The 21,703-nt window shown below is 43.1% G+C and overlaps 1 protein-coding gene and 1 pseudogene across 3 annotated transcripts in view; both read right to left on the reverse strand.

Moving 5' to 3' along the window:
• Nucleotides 1-12,057, reverse strand: part of PALLD (palladin, cytoskeletal associated protein) — a 406,101-nt gene extending 394,044 nt beyond the window's left edge. For all 3 annotated transcript variants that reach the window (XM_028152632.2, XM_054717655.1, XM_054717654.1), the window contains exon 1: nucleotides 11,162-12,057. In XM_028152632.2, coding sequence (XP_028008433.2) covers nucleotides 11,162-12,057 — 896 coding nt within the window. The remainder of the gene's footprint in view (nucleotides 1-11,161) is intronic.
• Nucleotides 12,058-15,984: 3,927 nt separating this feature from the next.
• Nucleotides 15,985-17,473, reverse strand: LOC129149237 (protein Jumonji-like; annotated as a pseudogene).
• Between the last annotated feature and the right edge of the window lie 4,230 nt (nucleotides 17,474-21,703).

Raw genomic sequence — 21,703 nt, forward strand, 5'->3', positions numbered from 1 at the left:
TGGTCTGTAGAATCAGGTTCAGTATTTGCATTAATGACGGTCTTTTGGAGAGGTACAGCTCATTTTTCAAGTGATAATTACAAGAGGGTAGATACTGGATGAAAACAGGGATTGATGGGAAAAAAATAGGAAAGAGGACAAAACAGCATAATAGGTAATATCCCTTTCATTTATTAACTCACAGAAATCATCTACGTGGAGGAATAGGTAATAAACCTGTATCTTCACTTTAGTGAAAACAGAGGAATCACTGTTGCTTAATCACCTTCGGTTTCTAGTTCAAAGGCAATTCAATGTCCTAGGGAATATTTGTTGTCCTCTGTAAAATATAAAAGACTGTAAATGTACACAGAAGACAAAAGTTTTAAAAACTAATGAAATGAAATGAAATGATAGAAGAGGGAGAAATAGGAAACTATAAGATTAAATGTTGTTTCCTTTGGAATCCGCCCATTTTGTTTGCTCCTACCGCTCAAATACAATGATGGAGGGTAGGCAATAGGTTGGACTGATATCCAACTCTTGTTCATCTTCAGATTTCTGCTAATTCTTAAAAGGTACCTCATGTGTACATGTATGTGTGTGTCTAAATGTAGAAAAATTTTTATTAAGAATGAGAGACTTGCCCTTGCCGGTTTGGCTCAGTGGATAGAGCATTGGCCTGTGACTGAAGGGTCTCAGGTTGGATTCTGGTCAAGGGCACATGCCCAGGTTGTGGGCTCGATCCCCAGTAGGGGGAGTGTAGGAGGCAGCGGATCAAAGATTCTCTCTCATCACTGATGTTTCTATCTCCTCCCTCTCCCTTCCTCTCTGAAATCAATAAAAAATATATAAAAAAAGAATGAGAGATTCACATTACACAATGGAATACTACTCTGCTGTAAAAAGAAAGAAAATGTTACCCTTTGTGACAGCATGAATGGACCTAGAGAGCATTATGCTAAGTGAAATAAGCCAGCCAGAGAAAGACAAGTACCATTTGATTTCACACATATGTGGAATTTAATGAACTACCAAGCAAAATAGAGACAGACTCATAGATAGAGAGCAGGCATACAGCTTGGGGGTAGGGAGGGTGGGGGGAGTTAGGGGGTAGAGAGATTAAGCAAAAAAAAAAAAAAAAAAAAAAAAAGAGCGAGAACTCATGGATATGGACAACAGTGTGGTGGTTTCAGGGGTAGAGGGGGATGCATAGAGGTAGTAGAAGGCATAGAGGGGATAAAAGGTGATGGAAAAATTAAATTAAAAAAAATATATATATATATATATCAGTCATCAACTAAAAAGAAAAAAAAGAACAAGAGACTCATACACAAATTTTTATATACTCTACAGCCAATAAACTGGGAAGACCACACCATAAAAGATCTTTGGTATAAGACTGGATATATATAATATTCTATTAATAACATCATTAATTTAAAACAAGAACATTCTTTTAAAACATCAATTGGTTGCTTCCTGCACACGGCCGGAACAGGGATTTAACCTACAACCTGAGTATGTGCCCTGCCTGGGAATTGAACCCACCACTTTTTGGTGTGCGGGACAACACTCCAACTAAGCTATGGAAAAAACAAGAACATTCTTAAAAACTCTGAAATACAACTAGAACAACCCATATATTGATTAACTTATAACTCACAAGGGCAAATGGCTAAGCGCCAACCTATCCAGTTTGCATTGCTTAATACTAAGTTAATTTTTTGAATGATGTTTAAGGAGTAAATCATGCCATTAATTATGAATAATGCTGATGAAGATACCAAATACAAAATTGGGTTGGCAGAGTAAGAAGTTAATATTTTTCAATATGTGTAAGAATAAAATTTACACTTGTGTCTCTACTTCTCATCTTCAGATATAAAACATTGCAAACACAGATGAAGCCCTTGGTATACCCCTTACCTTACCAATCACATTCTTCTTCATCGCTATGGTTACCACTATATGAAATTTAGTATTTGTCATCCCTATGAATTTTTCTATAGTGTACTCTTACTATATGCCTAACACTGAAATAGTCCTGCTTTGCCATTTTAACTTCATATAGATAAATGTATTCAAGCTTAGCATTTTGACAGCTTTTTTATGTTGCTATTGTTTGTGAGTTTCAGACATCCTGATTCATGAAACTGTAGTTCATTTATTATATGAATATACATCACAATTCATCCATTTTCTTTTTTTCTAGCTTTATTGAGATATACTTGACATAGAACAATGGTTGGCAAACTCATTAGTCAACAGAGCCAAATATCAACAGTACAATGATTGAAATTTCTTTTGAGAGCCACATTTTTTAAACTTAAACTTCTTCTAATGCCACTTCTTCAAAATAGACTCGCCCAGGCCGTGGTATTTTGTGGAAGAGCCACACTCAAGGGGCCAAAGAGCCGCATGTGGCTCACAAGCCGCAGTTTGCCGACCACGGATATAGAACATTGTGTAAGTTAAAGGTATACAGTGTGATGATGTTCCTGTTACCACAACACATCCTTTATCTCACATAATTACAAGGGTTTTTTGTGTGTGTATGTAGTGAGAACATTTAAGATCTACTCTCTTAGCAATTTCTAAGAATATAATACAGTATTGTTAACTATAGTACCATGCTATACAGTAGATCCCCAGACTTTTTCATCTTATAATTGGAAGTTTCTACCCTTTGACCAACATCTCTTCATTTTCCCCTTCCCCAAGCCCTGGCAACCGCCATGCCACTCTCTGTTTCTATGAGTTTGGCTTTTTAAAGGTTCCACATATAAATGAGACCATAAGGTATTTGTCTTTTTCTGCCTGGCTTATCTTTCTAAGGATAATGCCCTTGAGGTTCATCCACATTGTCATAGATGGCAGGATTTCCTTCCTGTTTATGGCTGAATACTATTCCATTGTGTGTGTGTGTGTGTGTGTATCTCGAATTTTTTCGTGTATACGATGTCCCCATGTATATAATGCCCCCCCCACTTTTCCAACCTAAAATTAAGAAATCAATATTTTAAACATACAACATAACACATTTTTATTTAGTAATTACTGCAGGTAATGTTTACATACCAGTACTATGATATTATGCAGCATATCACTTTATTCAGCCTCTGTTGCATTGCTGCTCTCTTCTTCATCACTATTAGTTCCAGACATATCAATTTCTTCAACTTCTGTTGTATCAGAAGAGAGCAAGACACTGTCTGCTGAGACACTGTCTATATATATGAGATCATCCTCATAAACTGGTGGCATTTTCTGAGCTAACTTTGTTCGTGTTCTTATGGCCATCCCTACTCTCCTCATGAAATTGAAGCACCATTTTGCCTTTCCTGTAAAGTCAACAATGTTCATTTCACTTGCAAACATTCTTGCCTGACATTGAATAAGCTTGGTTGACACACATAAGCCACTCTGGCGCTGCTCCATAATCCAAGTCTTAAGCCTCTGCTCCAAGTTTGCCCATTTTGCTGCTTTTCCTCTTAAGGCCTTCTTCTTTTTTGGCATCTTATGGAGTTGTTTTTCCTGTTTTCTCCACTGTCTGATCATACACTCAGTGGGAGGAGGTCCAAATTGTCTCTCTGCAGCTCTATTTCCATGCTCTTTTGCATAGCTGATTACATTCAGTTTGCATTTTGCAGAGTAAGACAATCGCTTACCGGTATTTATCTTTTTATTTTTTGACTTCTTTATGGGCTCAGAACGCTTCAGTCCCTGTTGCATCTGCACACTCTCTACCTCCACCTCCAATTACGGCATCAGCTGATGTCAGTAACAATAAGGCTCATTATTGGAGGAAGCCTGTTTGACAAGGTATGGGCAGCTACGCACCCACACGGCTCCCTCTTAGGGTGACTTCCATATATAAGAGGCCCCTCAATTTTCAGTATAATGCTTTTAGAAAAAAATAGCATCTTATACATGGAAAAATACAGTATGTGCCACATTTTCTTTCTTTTTTAAAAAAAAATACATTTTATTGAATTTTTACAGAGAGGAAGGGGAGGGATAGAGAGTTAGAAACATCGATGAGAGAGAAACATCGATCGGCTGCCTCCTGCACACTCCCTACTGGGTATGTGCCTGCAACCAAGGTACATGCCCTTGACTGGAATCAAACCTGGGACCCTTGAGTCCGCAGGCCGACACTCTATCCACTGAGCCAAACCAGTTAGGGCATGTGCCACATTTTCATTATCCATTCATCCAACAACAGACCCTTAGGTTGCTTTAGAATTATAAAAGCGACAAGACATAACACGCACTGGTGAGAAGGTGGAGAAAGGGCACACTGGGCACTGTTGGTAAAAAGGTAAACTGGTGCAGCCACTGTGGAGAGCAGTATGGAGGTTCCTCAAAAAATTAAAAACAGAACTACCCTCTGATCTAGCAATCCCACTTCCAGGTGTATGTCCAAAGGAAATGAAATCACTATCTCAAAGAGATATCCATTTTCTTTTTGATGAATATTTAGGTTCTTTCCAGTTTCTTTTTGAAACAATGCTATGAAGTACCCTTGTACACATGAACAAAAGTTTCTTTCAGGTATACACTTAGGAGTGGAATTTATTCATCTATTTATTCAACACATATTTCTTGAGCACCTATTACATTCCTGGCACCATTCTAGGCCTAGGGGACACAGCAGTAAGAATCACATGGAAGTCCCTATACTCAAGGAATTTATATTCTACCAAGGGAGACAGACAAAACAAACAAACAAACAAAATGAAACAAGTAAAATGTAGAGCGCATCAGGTAAGTTCTATGGAGATAAATAAATAAAATAGAGAGTGCGGTGGGCAGGGCCTATTCTTTTACATCGGGTAGTCATAGAAGGCTATGTACTCTGAAGGTGATACTTAAGGAGAGGTATGACGGAGATGAAGAATCCAACCCTGCATATATCTGGGGGAAGACATTCCGAGTAGAGGGAACAGCCGCTAGAGCACAGGCCCTGAGACAGGAGCATGCCTGGCATGTTGGAGTACAGCCAGGACACCGCTGTGGCTGGAGTGGACTAACACGGTGAGTGAGTAGTAGGAGATGAAGTCAGAGAGATGGGGCCTTATTGATGCTTCTAAGTACTATAGATTCTACTCTGACTGAGATGAGAAGGCACTGGATATTTTTGCACTGTGTTGTGATCACAGTTTCATTAAAAGAACCATGCCAGCCCAGCTGGTGTGGCTCAGTGGCTGAACATTGACCTATGAACCAGGAGGTTATGGTTCAATACCCAGTCAGGGCACATGCCCAGGTTGTAATCTCAATCCCCAGTAGGGGGCGTGCAGGAGGTAGCCAATCAATGATTCTCTCTCATCATTAATGTTTCTATCTCTCCCTCCCTCTCCTTTTCTCTCTGAAATCAATTAAAAAAAAAAAAAAAGAACCATGCCAGGTGCTATATAGACTGTGATGAACAAGGATGGAAACAAGGAGGCAGGTTAGGAAGGAGTGCAAATATCCAAGAGAAACATGATGGTGGCTTGAACCAGAGCCTCACTAGTGGTAGTGATGTGGAATGGTCACATTCTGGGTATTTTAGGGGTAGAGCCACTTGGATTTGCTGGATGGATTGGATAATGTGAGGTGAGATAAAAAGAGGAAATGAAGACGACTTCAAGGTTATTTTCTTGGACAGCTGGAAGCTAGGAGGAGGATTGCCATTTGTTGACATGGAGAAGATTTAGAAAGAGAAGGTTTTTGGAGAAAAGGACAATCAGAAGTTCAGTCTTAGGTATTTTAAATTTGGTATACCTGTTATATATTCAAGTATAGATATCAAGTAGGCATATGGATACTACATGACAGTTTAGAATATGTACATCTTTAACGTTATTGTGCATCACACAATTGTTCCCCAGATTATTTGTACCTATTTAAATTTCATGTGTAGCAACAACACTTTTATTGGCAGTTTTTCATATTGGTAATTTAATAGAACTATCTGGTATCTCACTGACAATATTGTTGAACAAAACAAAACTCTTGGGCTAATCCACCTGGCTAATTTTATAAGCACTACATACATATTCATAACCTACTAGCTGGTGAGGCTGTTGACCCACCTTCCCAAACCAAAGTGGACAAGAAATGGAATATACCACATGCCATTAGTAAGAAAAGCGAATTGGCAGCCTGTATATATTTCTATTTTCTTTTGGGGAGATGGAAATTTCTACAGAGAGCACTGCAGTTTTGATATGGCTAATCTTGCTCTGGCCTTTGATGATGATCAAAGTCTCGCTAATGTAAACTAATTGGAGACATTGGACATGCTGAGTTTTGATTATAAAATGAAATAATTTAATTGCTTTTATGTATACATTAATTGAATCTTTCCTGGACTAATAATGACAACCTAATAGGCATGTTATGATTAGCTATGAGTAATTATACTTAGAATATTAAACATGGTTGAACTATTGCTGGATCCCATTTTTACTGCAAAGAGTGGGTGTTTCAAAGAGAATTTTTTTTTATTATGAGTATGTTCATATTTACCTTACAATGTAATTTGAATATAAGGATGGTTTGGACTACTATTCATAAATTAGAAATGATTTTTTTTGCAGTTACCGGTAGTTATATGAGTGATTGAATTGTTTTATAGCATTAACTTATTGGAGAAAGAGAAATTATAAATGGCTATGTTCTTTATAGAATATCGTGAAATTATTAGGACACCATTTCTTTAAAGATATTCAAAATATGAATTCCAATCCAAAGAGGTTTTTTAACATATTAATTCCACTTATCTCTATTTCTGGAACTTGTCAGTAAGCCTTGCACAAGCAGCAAAACAGCAGTGACAGTAGCTAAGTCTTCTTGGAATCACTACAGTACATGATCAGGAATCAGAAAACCTGAGCTATATTCCAGTCTCTATGACTAATAATTATTTTCTGTTACTAAGCAAATAATTTATATCTTAGTTTCCTTTCATTTACATGCTTTAAAATATATGGTTGCCAGAATAAAATATTAAGTATAAACTGAAAACATAAGGCCTTATTTTTATAAATTACTATAGGTAATTTTAAATGAAAATCCTTTATGAATTTTCCCCCAACTAACTAAAGTTGAGAACAGGAAAGGTGAGTGATGTAGGGAAATTCTGATTTTTAAAAATTTAATGTAATAATTAAAATTGTCAACAAATAATTTGCCTATAATTTGAGTAGTGTCTAAATGTATATAACTGAGTATTATCTAAATTGTAAATAACTTCAATTTATTACACATAAGCTTTTCTTCCATCAGCTTTCCTCTCTTTTGTTGAGTTTTTAATTGGAACTATGCAAGAACAGAGGAGGAAAAGAGAATTTTTTCAGTCCTAATTATGATGATAACTGGTATCTTGTGCCAGTTATATTTCTGGGAAGGTGAAGTGATTGTACATAAAGTAGAAATGTCTTGAGATGACTGGCCTGGCTTTGATCCTACTGTTCCCATCAATCTTTCCTTTAGCTGGGGCTACTTCATCTGCATCTGCGAGTTTCATCATGTCCAGGTTCCCAGACCAAATGCTTTCTATTTAGGCAAAATTTAAGAAACTCCAGACCAGCAGCATAGTAGCCCAGCCTTGTCAGTCTAGCAATTTATTTCCCTATTCTGGACCCAGCACAAGTTTAGTCACTAAAGTCCTGCCTCATTTAATCATGTCTAAGTCTCTCCTTCCTGCCCTGTCCTTTTGAATCAGTAAGTAGCCTTGCCCTTTACAGATCTAAATGCTTAAAGGGCAGAATTTTCTCCCTGTGCTCCAGTCCCCTCCCTGTATCTGGAACCTGATACCTGCTTCCATATTTTCCTGTGGTGCAGTACTTTCAAGTAAGTCTGGATTTTACCAATGACAACTGCACCACACCGCACTCACCTCCCGCACAGCTGCCAACTTCTCAACACTGAATGTCTCTACACTTACCAGCCAGGGTCTATGGGGCCTCTGCTTATGGAGGCCTTTCCCCACAAGTTCTGTCACCTGCCTCTGGGACCTTCAGAGATGGCCTGCTAATCAATAGGTCCACCTAGTCTCTACTTCAGAGTCCCCTGGACTAGTCAGTATGAGTCAGGTTCTAAAATGCCCCAGCGCAGCAACTCATCCTTAAAGGTCTTCTTGACACAACATTTCCTTCGAAGATGATTTTCTCTTTAGACTGCCATGTCTCATGCGTAAAAGGAGCTCAGTGAATGTTCTTAGGCATTTGGTGCACTTACACATCCATGGCAGAGAGGACCAGTATCTTTAGAACAGAAATTAAGAGGATCCAATGCTCATTTACTTTGCCCCTCAAAACCCAACCAACCAACCAACCAACCAACCGAACAAAGAAACAAAAGAAAACCATCCAAACTGCCCCAACACCCCAAAACTCAGAAGGGTATAAAAATGATCAGCAAACTATGGTCATTTAAACAATAGAGCATTCTCATCAAAGACTTAATTACTCAAGAAGGGCACAACTTGTTATGACTAATGAACATTGGTCCTGGGCTTTGGTGGACAGAGAGTTGACCAGAGAAAACTAGTTAATAGTTATGTAACTACTAATTAAATTAATGCCTCCCTGTTTCCATAAAGAAAAAAGAGGCAGATGCATGCATTTGGTGGCCCCTCAAATTACCAAATGGTTACGTGAACTTTGGTACAAATTGAATTAATCCTTTCATGTTAAATGGGTTGACTTTTGTCATTTTAGAAAGGGAGTGGTATACTTGCTTGCCATGGTAATACATTATGGAAGGGGCCTATTTTGGAGGTAAATGTAAATGGAGTCACATGTACTTTGAAAACCTGTGGAATTGTTTAAGTGACATGTGACTATATTTCTAATGAAGAATGATTTGTTCCCAAAATTAGTAGGTTTTAAAAAATTTTAAATAGAATCCAAAAGAAATACTCAATTTTATTTCTGTTTTAGACAAAACTAAAAGGCATATTTTAATGGAAAAGGTAAGTATTAACAGAATTTAGGATGTCATGTTTAATTGAATGAACCCATTAAATAGTTTATTACTGCCCCCTGCTGTCAGTTTCTAAAAGAAATATAGTAAAATTGCTGTAAAAATTCACTTAGGGCATTGATGGCGAACCTATGACACGCGTGTCAGCACTGACACGCGTAGCCATTTCTGATGACATGCGGCCGCATGCCGAGGATGAAACATTTGCTGCTCCTGAGGATGAAACATTTGCGACTAGAGTCTTGGAGTTAGTTTTTTCCTCAAAGTGACACACTACCCAAGTTATGCTCAGTTTTTTGGCGAAGTTTGACACACCAAGCTCAAAAGGTTGCCCATCACTGACTTAGGGTGAATTAGTTGAACAAATTGGTTGGGGGAAAAAATTCCCTGCCTCTAATTACACCACTTTTTAGCCAGTTACAGTAATGCTTACACCATGTTTGTGAGCAATGATTCGTAAAAACAAACAAAAAAAGAAACAACTCTAGCAAAGTATGTATTAGTGGATATAGGATGAGGAATAAAGTTTGTGTTTTGTGAAATGCTATATTAATTAAAAGTACCAGTGCACTTTAGACAATGATGTCCTTTATAATTTCTCCAAATTTCACAATTTTTAATTTACTTTTTAATATTTATGTAAATTCGTTAAAACATGTCTCATTAATAAAAGCAAAACTTTGAAAATAAGTGTCTTATTTTTTTTACAGTATACGTAATCCTAACTTGAAATGTTACTTTTATTTTGGCACATGAAATTAAGAAATGAGAAATAATAAAAAGAATAGGTGATGCCAATGCAGAGCCACTAGGTGCAAGGCCTTGTTTTACTCTCTCACATATTATTGTATTTAGTCATCATAAAATAGAATGCGGTAGGTGTTATTAGGATTTCCATTTCACAGATGAAGAAACTGGGTCCCAGAGTATAACTTGCCTACTTGGCCAAAAGGTGGAGCCATGACTGGAAACCCTGCAGTCTGACTCCAGGGTCTCTCCTCTTAAAATTTTGCACAGAACTCTGCAAGGAAGGAGGAGGAATTTATAGAAATTATAATGGACATGGTGATGTGTTTATGGGTGCCAACTAACGGCACGATCATGTAACTGTTACTCTTTTCTGGGCCCTGGGCTCTAGTGGGTGTAGCCTGGGAGTGAATAACAGACCTGTAGCGCTCCCACTTGGGTTTAATTTTGCTAGGAAAGGTCTGCCCTCTTCGCTTGCACTGTTATGCCCAGTGTTCAGAATCCCCAAAAACCCACCAGGAAGGAGCCCAGGCCCGCTGTAAATGCAAGAGAACCTTTATTCGTGCTAGCACGAGCCCTCGTCCCCAGCAATCACGGAGAGAGAGAGAGCTTTTCTTGGGAGAACAAAGGCTTTAAAAAGGGGGTCCAAAGCAGTGGGCAGGGGGAGCGATCGTGGCCCCCGTCGATGGGTCAGGGGGCAGGATGAGGGGTCCAGTTACACAGGGGCACTGGGCAGTTTGCCTCAAGTGGACTGTGTCCACTTCTCTGCATTCCTATTGGCAGGTCTGTGCAACTGTTCCATTCTCAAGGTTTACAGGGAGGGGCAGCACGGCGGGTACAGAACAAACGTAACAAAACAGGACTTCATGGAATCAATGTAGTTTGGCCCTAATCAGCACAACATGGAAGGCGTGTAGGAACGGTTATCTTAAGTGAAAATGTGCCAACTGAGCCCGGGCTTAGGCCAGATTACACCCTCAGCGGCTATTCCGGGGGTTGGCCTCAGTGCACCTGTGCCTTTCGTCTGTGTACCCCCGGACAACTTCTAGCTTTGGCCACGCCGCCGGCCACCTTCAGCGACTCCTTAAACTCAGGCACACGCTTTCCACAGTACGTTGAATAACTCAGGTGCGCATTTTAGGTTTCCCTGGCTGCTACGAATTCCAGAGTCCAATATGACCAACTGTTTGTGCTCTCTATGCCCGTCGGGTCCTCGGCCTTCCCCAGGTGTTAGGTGGTGCATGACAACAAATACTAGGACACCCCACCCCCCAGGGACTCGGAGGTCCACAGCATTCGCAATGCTGGGATGCTTTCGCCATGCAGGTACTTGAAGACAACACCTCAGGCTCCAGAGGGCTCACCAGACAGGAACCCGCTTCTCCTCCCCCATTAAAAGCAAAATCAAAACTCAAGCACAACTCCTTTTGACAATTCGGCATCAACACATTCTTACCTGACTCGAGGAGTTGGGTTTCCAGCGACTCGACACTCCAAATAAACCCGGCTTCCTTCTGCCACCTCTTGGCTCCGCAGCTTCTGGATGAAGCGAGGGGCCGAGGAGGAGAAGCGGGGTGCGCTCTGGGGCTGGGGCTGGGGGATGCTGCTGCCCGGCCCCGCCTCGGCGTCCTGGTCCGCCGGGTGGCAGTGCCTGGCTTCGGGTAACTTGACCTCCGCTTCCATGTCTTGCTGGTCTCCGGTGGGGCTCTGGCTGGCGGAGGCACCCCTCAGGGCTGACGGCTGATTTCTGGGAGACAGGTACCCACTGTCTGGGGACGAGGACTCCCCGTTGGGGCTCCTGTTTCTCGGCTTGGCCGCTTCTCTAAATATGGATGTCAGCTCCTCGATGAAATGAGCCGCCTTGTCACACAGCTGGCCCTGGGGGCCCGGCTCCCTCGGACAAGCCGGCGTGGGCTTCCCACCTGTGCCGGGAGCGCTGGCTCCGCGTTTTTCAGCCTTTCGGAGGCTCCGGATGTAGCTGGGTCTGGCGAGCAGGGGCGAGAGGGCAGGTTTCCTCCTGGAGCCCTGGGAGGAGAGCCCCTCGGTCTGCTGTGGCCTGTGGTCGGGAGGTCTCTCCGAGGAGGTGGGCGCCCCCGATTGGGTCTCCTTGCGGGGAGGGTGTTCGCAGAGGCTTACAGGGGAGGCGCTGAAAATCTGCGAGATCTCCTTCTCTGAGTCCACATCTTCTGTCTCCGAGTCGGCTATGGCTCTCCGGGCCAGGTCAAGGCTCTTGTTGATCTCTTCCTGGCTGAGAAAAGCAGAGAGCCCAGGGAAGAAGTCAGCATTCTTGCTTTCTTCCTGCACGTCTGATAGGGAGTCATAGAAGGAGTCATGGGAGGAGGTCTCGGACATATTTGAACAGTCTTCATACACCCTGTCTGCTCTCAACAGGAAGGCTAGAGCCACTGGGAGTCAGTTTACTCCTGTTCTGAAAGACAACATGCACAGAATGGCTGTGAGCAGGAACGTTTTGTGCGCGTTATCCTAATACTACTAATTTACACATTGGGAGAAACATGAAGGTAAACAAATATGGGGTGTCCCCCCAAAAATGTATACCCACACTTTGAATAATTATAAAGGCCGAGTTTTTTAAAATATATTTCCTTTTCAAAATTGAGCTCTCAGCTATTCTCAGTTTGGCATTGGCAGATTGAACAAACCTGTGGTGGAAAACAGCTTTTTCTCATTCCCAACTGTAGATGATTCCCAGCCGCAGACTGGAAAAGACTGTTTTCTATCCATGGTTGGTTGAGTCCCCTGATGCAAAGGTCCAACTGGAGTTAAGTTTTGGGGAAGTCAAAACTTACATATGAATTTTTCAACTCCAAAAGAGGAGAGGTGTTGGCTTCCATAACCCCCATGTTGTTCAAGAGTCAACTGAACTGTTTGAAAATAATCTGTTCTATTGACTAAGAAACATTACGTATACTTGTATGTACCATCTTAATTTAATATTTGCCCTGTGAGTGAATATTAAATATGTTACTAACCAGCATTGAATAATTCAAGAAGATGGTATTTGCAGTAGGCTCTATAAGTGACTGTGAGTGTAGTAGGGCATTCTCAGAGCCTTCTTCCCTTCCCACCCCTCTATAGACCTTAGGAAAGCTCTAATTATGTTAATGTTATGAGATTAGTAACTTACTAATATTTTTAGTAAATCTGACCGTTTATAAAATAACCACAAAATACATTTTGATTCCAATCTTCATCTATTTTAAGCTTTTAATGAAATATTTGAAACCTTATTGTTTCATCCTTTTCTTTGTTCAGTCATGTGCTTTCATATTCACTAATTCAACAGTTAATTTAACACATAGTTAATAATCCTATCTAATAATAGAGTAACGTGTAAATTACCATCACTCCGCCAAGCCCATGATTGGGCGGTGGGAGGCTGGGGGGCGGGACTCGGGGTGGCCTATCCGGCCATTGAGAGGCACGGATCCTCTGCCACTGAGGGGGGCTACCCTGCTGTTGAGAGGCACAGGGGGCGGGACTCCCACCCCCTGCGCCTCTCAATGGCCAGATCCGCAGCCGCTGAGGGGGCCTGCCAGGGACACCCAGCTGCGCCTCTCAACGGCAGGGTAGCCAGGTGTCTGCGGCAGCCCCCCTCAGCGGCCATTGAGAGGCGCAGGGGGTGGGAGTCCCGCCCCCCTGCGCCTCTCAACAGCAGGGTAGCCCCCCTCAGCGGCCGCGGACCATCAAAAGTGGGGGAGCTGGGTGCCTGTCTGCTCCGGTACCAGCGGACAGGCACCCAGCTCCACCGCGAAAAGCGTGTAGGGGACCCTACACGTGCATGATTCAATCATGCACTGGGCCTCTAGTCACTTATAAAGTTTCAGGCGCTAGAGGTGTAGTCATGCTCTATCTGGGATTGGCTAACTGTAAGGACCAGATAGTAAATACTTTTGACTCTGCACTGTGCAGTCTCTATTGTAACTACTTAAATTTGACATTGGAATATCAAACCGGCCATAGGAATACATAAGTAAATAAGCATGGCTGTGTGCCAATAAAACTTTATTTATGGATACTGATATTTGAATTTTATGTTTTACATGTTAAACACATTGTTTTTCTTTTGAATTTTATGTTTTACAACAGTTTAAAAATATAAAATATTCTTAGTTTGCAGGCCATGCAAATCCAGATGGTAGGATGGCTTTGGCACCGCAGCTGAAGTTTGCTGACCCTTGATCCAGATTGTTAACACAATAAGAGGTAAAAGTCATGTGGTATGGTAAAGATGGGGGAATTGGAGAATACATTAAACAAATGATATATAAATAACCTAGAATTTGGTTAGGGTGTGAAAGGAGAGGGAAAGAGCTTGGTTGCTATGTGATCCTTATCTAACCTTCAAAGACATGTGAGAGAACCATGTGCCCTGAATAGGACATTTATATGGGAATGTTACCAGCATTAAATAAATATTTCAACACCTGCCAAATAATTGGACATCAATTTAACTTCCACTGCATTTTGAACTAAATTTTGTGAGGCAATGACTCTCTCATTACTCTAAGTGTACTGCTCTTTTTCTACACATTGTTCATAGAATGATACAGGGAAGACCTAGAAAACTGGCTGGTGTGGCTCAGTTGGTTGGGCATCATCCCATGCACTAAGAAGTTGCTAGTTCGATTCCAGGTCAGGGCACATGCCTGGATTGTGGGGTTGGTCCTCTGTAGAGGGCATGCCCGGAGGCATCTGATTGATGTTGCATCGATGTTGCTCTCTTCTCCCTTCCTCTCTAAAAAATCAATAAACTAGTCTTTAAAAAAAAATCTAGAAAACTTCCTGAGTAATTTTGCCTCACAATTGAGTCTGGAAGTCAATAAAAGGAGGCTTGCTAGGTGTGGTGAAGTTCAACTTTGTAAGTAGGGTGGGAATGAACTTGGTGAGACATTCGTTCTCCAGAAGGTAAGCATGCCTTGTGAGGCTAGAATGGAGCTGCTTGTTTAGAAGAAATTTCCCATCTAGGGATTCTGCCTTGAGTGATCAGATTTTCTTTTATTAAGTGTAATGTTATTTTCTCTCATATGACCCAAGAGAGCTAGCTTGCATTTTTTGACCCCTGAAAATCTCTAATCTCAAAAAACATTATGTAGGAGGTCCCAGAAATGCACCTCAAGGACCTGCTGCCACACAGGATGATTCACAGAATCTACTAATTCAACAGAAGGTTTGTAACCAGAGATCCTGAAGCTCATTAGGAACCCACCATATCTTCTTTAGTTGAATGTTACACTTGTGTCTTAGATGCCCACTTAGAAAGATTACTCCCTTGGTTGAGCCTGAATTATGAGACTCTCTACATTCTAGTCCTACTCTACCCACTGAAGCGTATTTCCCACTATTGTCCAAGTAAATCTTACAAATCCGTTCGAGTGGTCTCATCATTGCCCCCCTCTTTATCAGCCCAAACATTACCCTGATTCCTTTGTTCAGTCTGTGTTCCCTGATGGAACCACTCTGATTCCTCAATAATTTGTGAAATATAGCCCATATATGGAGAATAGCTATATCCAATGTATTTTGAATATTTGAATATGTCTTATTTTAATTCACTTTTTTTACTGAACTCAGTACAGATAGAGATTGGGGAACATTTTATTACTGAACTCAAGGGGTTCACCACTTGGGGTGCTCTATTAAAAATCAAGACGTGGCTGTTACAAGGTAGTTTAACTTTCTTGCAGCAAGGAGACAAGGGATTCATATCCACACCTCTGCCTCCCAGAAGGAGGCTTAGCCATTGCTGGTATACACTATTTGGTCAATTACATGTTGATTTCTTCTTTTTTGAAGTTGGCTACACTTATCAGGTTGTGTTCCTGTCAAGCTTATCCTGTTTATAGCTGGTCTGCAAAATACCATGTTACCTTTTCCCATTTAGCAAAAATAGCCTTTAGTAAGAATGGTCCAAACCTTGAGACCCTTGTCCTATCTAACAATTTTGTGTCAACCGCATCTGGAGCTAAGCTGAAAGTTAAGGTAAATATTGGAAACAAAACCTTTGACTCTGAAGTGATTAACTTTTGAAACAGACTCTGGAATAGATATACCACACAGAAGAGAATTCCACATTCAAGACCTATTTAGGGAGTATCTAAGGACATGCCACGCAGTGTGCTAGGCACTCAGAGGTAATTTGGATAAGGCAAGGTTTCTGCCCTCATTGAACTCAATAGTCTATAAAGGATACAAATAAGTAATAAACATGCATGTTTTAGTGTGTCCAGTGCTGTGGTGAGAGAACAAAGTGCTATGTTAGCATCTAGAAGGGACAACGGGGCACAGAGCACACCCCTGGCAGAACACAATCGCGTTTTTATTCTCCTGTCCCACCGTGGACAGGCATCACAAGCGCCGGTAGAGCTGACACCTCCTGTCTGAGGTCTCCAAGGGCAACTTTTTTCTTCCGAGGCTTTTTCTTCCCAAACGCCACATCGCTTGTTGCTGGCGTTTGCCAGAGAGTAGAGGCCAGCCTCCAACAGCCGCCTCCCCTGCCGCAGCTCTGCAACCCTCAGCTCCTCCGGAAGGGCCAAGATGGTATTAAGAGTGGAGCCGGTTTCCCTTTTTGCTTCTGCCTGTGCAATATGCCACAGTAACCTCTCCGTGGAAAGCGGCTTAGCTACAAGGCGAGGCTTCATTTCCTTGCCCATCTGGAGGTGCACACTTGTCCCCCGGGCGGTGGCAACCTGCGCAGTCTCAGAGGCGCAGTAGCTGCAGCCCGCCTGGGGCGCAAAGGATCCTGGGAAGCCGGCGAGGAACCGGTGGCTCAGCCTCAGAGTCCTGTGCACCTCGATGCCCTCTTTGCACGGCCTGTCTGGGGAGACCATGACTTTGCTCTCCAGCATCTGCAGCTTTGGGGTCCCCATGGCTTGCGGCAGGGTGTGGACCACGTCCTGGAGCTTTTTCTCTTCCTCGGCGGGAATGCAATCCCAAGTGAAGTCCGCACCAGTGAGTAAGCAGTAAATCTAGGGAAGGTGGTTTTGGTTTTGAGTCCAGCAGGAGGCACAAAAGACCATGTCGATACAGGATGTCCCAAAAATGTATCCACACTTGGAACGATGATAAAGTCCGTGTTATTAGCATACAGTTCATTTTCAAAATTTGAAAGCATTTACAGAAATGAATAATTTTTTTTTTTTTTGGTCAAGGCACTGATGATAAAGCGAAGCAATGGAATCACAAACATCAAGAATAATTTTGTTCATTATGTGTGCGCCCTCAGTTCGTTGCCGGTTTTGTACCATAAACTTTATCTTTTATGTGTCCCCATAAAAAATAGTCTGGTGGCACTTTAGGATAAATTTTCTTTGTTCAAAGCTTAGTCTGGCTTTACCCATTATTTCAAATTAGTTAAACCTGAAGAGGATGGAAAGTTAAGTGAGTTATCAGCTGTTAAAGAGTGTATACATGTTTGTCACTCCAGGCACAGCACCGAGGTGACCCTGTGTCATCGGGGATGACCTTGGCGATCGTTCTGGTTTTCCCACTGAGAACCTAGGGTGATGTGTGTTGACGTCCACCAGGCCTCACAGGACACTGTCACGTGGCAGGCCTTCTTGTCTACGAACCTCCAGTTTTATTTAATGTCAGCTGGTGTGGGCTCCTTAATGAGGCACATGTTCGTGATGTTTCTTGCTGTTCCATATAAAGTTCTTAAAGAAACAGACCTTCCCTTATACATATACTTGTGGAAGTTGCTGAGGACACCTTTGTCCTCGAAGAGGCATCTTTCTCTGTGAGGCATCTGCTTCAACAAAGGCTATCTGGCATAAACAACAGCCACAGGACTAGATAAAGAGCCAGGTGCCTCCTCCTGTGACTGAGGCGCCTTTGTTTCAGATGTTGGCTGAATTCGATAACAGACCATTTGGGTTGCTTGTTTGTTTGTTATTTTTTTCTTCCGACGCTTTAAATTCTTGCCCTTATGTTTTAAAGTCACCAATGAAGAGTGAGTGCTCTAAACCCTAGGCACCCACCCACAAAGCACCCCCACCCCCCAGCCCTCTATTTAAGACCTGGCTTTGTGCCCCTGTAAGTCATAAACTCTTTTTTTCTTCTTCTAAGTTTCTTAATAGTTATCACAGAAGGGTGTCTTGAAATCGTAATAAGAACCACGGGGGTCCTAGCCGGTTTGGTTCAGTGGATAGAGTCTTGGCCCACAGACTGAAGGATCCTGGGTTTCATTCCCGGTCAAGGGTATGTACTTGGGTTGCAGACTTGATCCCCTGGTCCGGGTGCGTGCAGGAGGCAATCAATTGATGTGTCTTTTTCACATTGATGTTTCTCTCTCTGTCTCTTCCCCTCCCTTCAACTCTCTCTAAAAATCAATGGAAAAATATCCTCAGGCGAGGATTAAAAAATATATATAAATAAATGTCTTGAAACCCCCACTTAACCCAAAAACACACGCAAAAAACACCCCACAGGTGTTTTGTGGGCCAGGTGTAATGTGCTTGGAAAGAAGAGATGTCTGTGGGAAGCTTATGGGGCCCAGGTGAGTGCCCCAGGCATTTCTAGCCAATTACTACTGATTGACTGAGATCCTGGGAAAAACAGTAATGCCTTAAGCTACAACACTAGGACTTTATGACAGCTTTCATCATCACGAGGCCATAGAAAATTTTCAGCTCCATTATAGTCCTATGGGACCACTACGGGGTCTGTCATGGACCAAAATGTCCTTATCCAGGGCCTGAATGTACAGTCTTGCATCCCCGAGAAAGTATGGCAGACTCAGGTAACTCAGAGAGATTCTGTTAAACAGAAATCCACCTGGAGATGGGGAAAATAGCCAAAGATAAGGTTAAAAAGCAGGAGTGGGTCAGAGAGGTCATGCGAAGAGCTTGAATTTTATCTTATGCACAGTTAGGAGACAAAAGAAGACTGTGAAAAACATCCCAGAGTTGCAATTAAGAAATAATATTGATTGCAGCCTGGGTCGGGGACAGAGTCAGGGCAAGAGGAGGCAAGGTGAAAGAAGACAGTCAGGGAGAAAGAAGGCGTCTGTAGTAGTTAGGGGTTGTGTGTGTTTCTCATTGTTTCATTTTTGGTTGCCCACCACCTGAACCTCCCTTGTTAGCTTTGAATAATTCCTCATATTACAAGCCTCACTGAAAAACTGAGTTTATGTATCAGAGTGGGATGTAAAATCTCCAAATATTTGCTTCCCTAGCACCTGAGAACCTGGGCATAAGTCTTGGCACCTGGCCTGGACTTGGCAATTAACTGCATCCATCTCTTGGACTTGGAAGCAGGGTCCCTGGTGAAACCTTTCTGACAGCTGGACACACCTAGTGACAGCAGAGGCAGCACCGTGGAGCGTTCAGGGCAGCAGTGGCAGCGGTGCAGGGGGTTATCCGGGGTTGGAGATGGACGATGTGGTGTGAACTCGGCAGCTTTGGCAGCAGGAATAGCCACACAGGAGCCCTTTTGTGGCACAGTTCTGTGGTCTTGCCTCCTGCATAGATTCCTAGCTTCATTCTGTGAGTTGCCACAACTCCTATTAATAAATCTCTTTGCACTCAAATTGACCAAAGAATATTTCTGTTGCTTGCAACTAAGAAACACAATTGATAGTAGATAAAAAAAGATGATGGAAGTGTGAACAGGTGATGCCACCGTTCGGTCGATTTGCAAACTAGGGTTTTATTGTATAGGATAGGATATGTGGCACCATAAGCCATGGGAGCGGATAAAGTCATCAACACTGAGGCGGAAAACAGTGGACTCAACCAATTCATAGACAATAGAAAGGACAGAAGTTGACGATTGATTGAATGAAGAGATGATGCAGAGGCAGGATTATAGATTTCTTACTCAGACAGTGGGGTGGACGGTGCCATTAACTCACTTAATACAAGTTGGGGAGCACGTTTTGAAAAAAAAAGAAGCTTAATTTTGACTTGCACTTTTCACATCTGGGGGAACTCAGGGACTCTGGTGCTGATACTGGAAGGCAATTTGAGATAGTGGTCCAGAGCCCTGAGAAGGGAAAACAGAGCTGGATTGGGAATTATTAGCCCACTAGAGGCCTGGTGCATGACATTAGTGCACTGGGGGGGGGGGGCTGTCCCTCAGCCCAGCCTGCTCCCTCTCATAGTCCAGGACCCCTCGGGGGAAGTCCCACTCCCCCTGGTAGGGCAGGACTGGGCTAAGACAGTCTGGACCCACCCTGGAGCCAACCTCCTGTGGTCCCTCCCCGGCTGGCCGCACATGGGGTGGCACTATGGCTCGAAGAGCATCTGCGGAGTGAGCGGGGTCCCTCTGGCAGGTGGGGTCCCTCGGCCTGGCCTGCAGGGATCAGGCCTAAGCCGGCAGTCGGACATCCCCGAGGGGTCCTTAGCGCTGCCGTGGAGGTGGGAGAGGCTCCCTCCACCACCGCTGAGCTTGCCAGCTGTGAGCCCAGCTTCTGGTTGAGTGGTGCTCCCCCTGTGGAAGCGCACTGACCACCAGGGGGCAGCTCCTGCATTGAACATCTGACCCCTGGTGGTCAGTGTGCATCATAGTGACTGGTTGTTCCACCGTTGATCGATTTGCAAACTAGGGTTTTATTGTATAGGATAGGATATGTGGCACCATAAGCCATGGGAGTGGATAAAGTCATCAAGAGAGAAAAGGGAAGAATCCTCCAGGGAGTTGGGGGGAAACCAGGAGAATGAGGTATCATGGAAACAGCCCATGAAGGAGGGTGGGCACTTTTGATGTAGCAACTGGGAAATTTAGCACAATTGGCAATCGCAGGTTCAGTGTATGTGACAGAGATATAAACCAGATGCCAGATATGTTAAGAAATTATGGAAGGAAAGGAACTATAGATTGCAGGTGTGGTTGACTCTTTGGAGAAATTCATAGAAAGGAGGAGAAATAATGCAGCTGGGCAAAAGTCTGGGATCTAGTGAGGTTATTTATTAGGATGGGCCCCAGGGACATGATTCAATGTGAATGGGATTATTCAATAGAGAGGGAGAAGCAGAAGATCTATGTAAGAAAGTGGGGGTGATCTATAGAGCAGAGGTCTCCCAGGATGTGAGATGAAAGGGGTTATTATAGTACAAACTAGTGACCCAGTGCATGGATTCATGCACATTGAAAGGAAATTAATTAGAAGGTGGCCAGTGGGGCGGCACTGGGCTAGATGGGCTGGACACGCCCTGGAACCAACCTCCCTGGGCCCCTCCCCAGCCAGTTGCACCTGGGGTGGTGCCGTGGCTCGAAGGGTGTCTGCGGAGTGAGTGGGGTCCCTCTGGCAGGTAGGGTCCTTCAGCCTGGCCTGCGGGGATCAGGTCGAAACCGGCTGGCTCTCCAACATCCCCCGAGGGGTCCCGGAATGCAAGAGGGCACTCTGCAGAATTGCTGTCGTACAGGGTGTGAAACGCAACGCAAGTGTGCTGTAAACCAGATTCGGGGCCGACAGTGCCCCAGCAACAGGAGGAATCGTGTGGCCCTGTGAGGAATTGGGTTCCCTCCTCTCTGGTTCCGGGGTGCATCACCCAAGAACTGCTGCTGCCAAGTCACTGCAGTTTGGCTGCTCCTGCATTGAGCATCTGCCCCCTGGTGGTCAGTGTGCATCATAGGTACTGGTCGGATGGACACTTAGCATATTAGTCTTTTATACATAGATGGCTTCAGGTTGGAAGGGGACAGTTCTTCCATTGTCAAAGAAGAGAAGTAATAAAGCATGTGGGGTATGTGTGCATGTGTGTGTGTGTGTGTGTGTGTGTGTGTGAGTGTGAGAGAAAGAGAGAGAGAGAGAGAGAGAGAGGGAGGGAGATTTATAATTGAAAGAAAGGGAGCTCCTATCTTGAGGCTTCTGTGCATTTGGAAATTTATAGGGACAGGAGACAATTTGTCATAGAGAGGGAGAAATTTCCTTAAGGATATAAGTGAGGGCTTCGTTGAAATTAGATGTAATGTATTTGTAGTGTCATTAATCTGTGTGATCAGGCACTTCCCTCCACCAGAGCTCAGCAGTCCA

This window comes from Eptesicus fuscus, chromosome 6, assembly GCF_027574615.1.
Source record: "Eptesicus fuscus isolate TK198812 chromosome 6, DD_ASM_mEF_20220401, whole genome shotgun sequence".
NCBI lineage: Eukaryota > Metazoa > Chordata > Mammalia > Chiroptera > Vespertilionidae > Eptesicus > Eptesicus fuscus.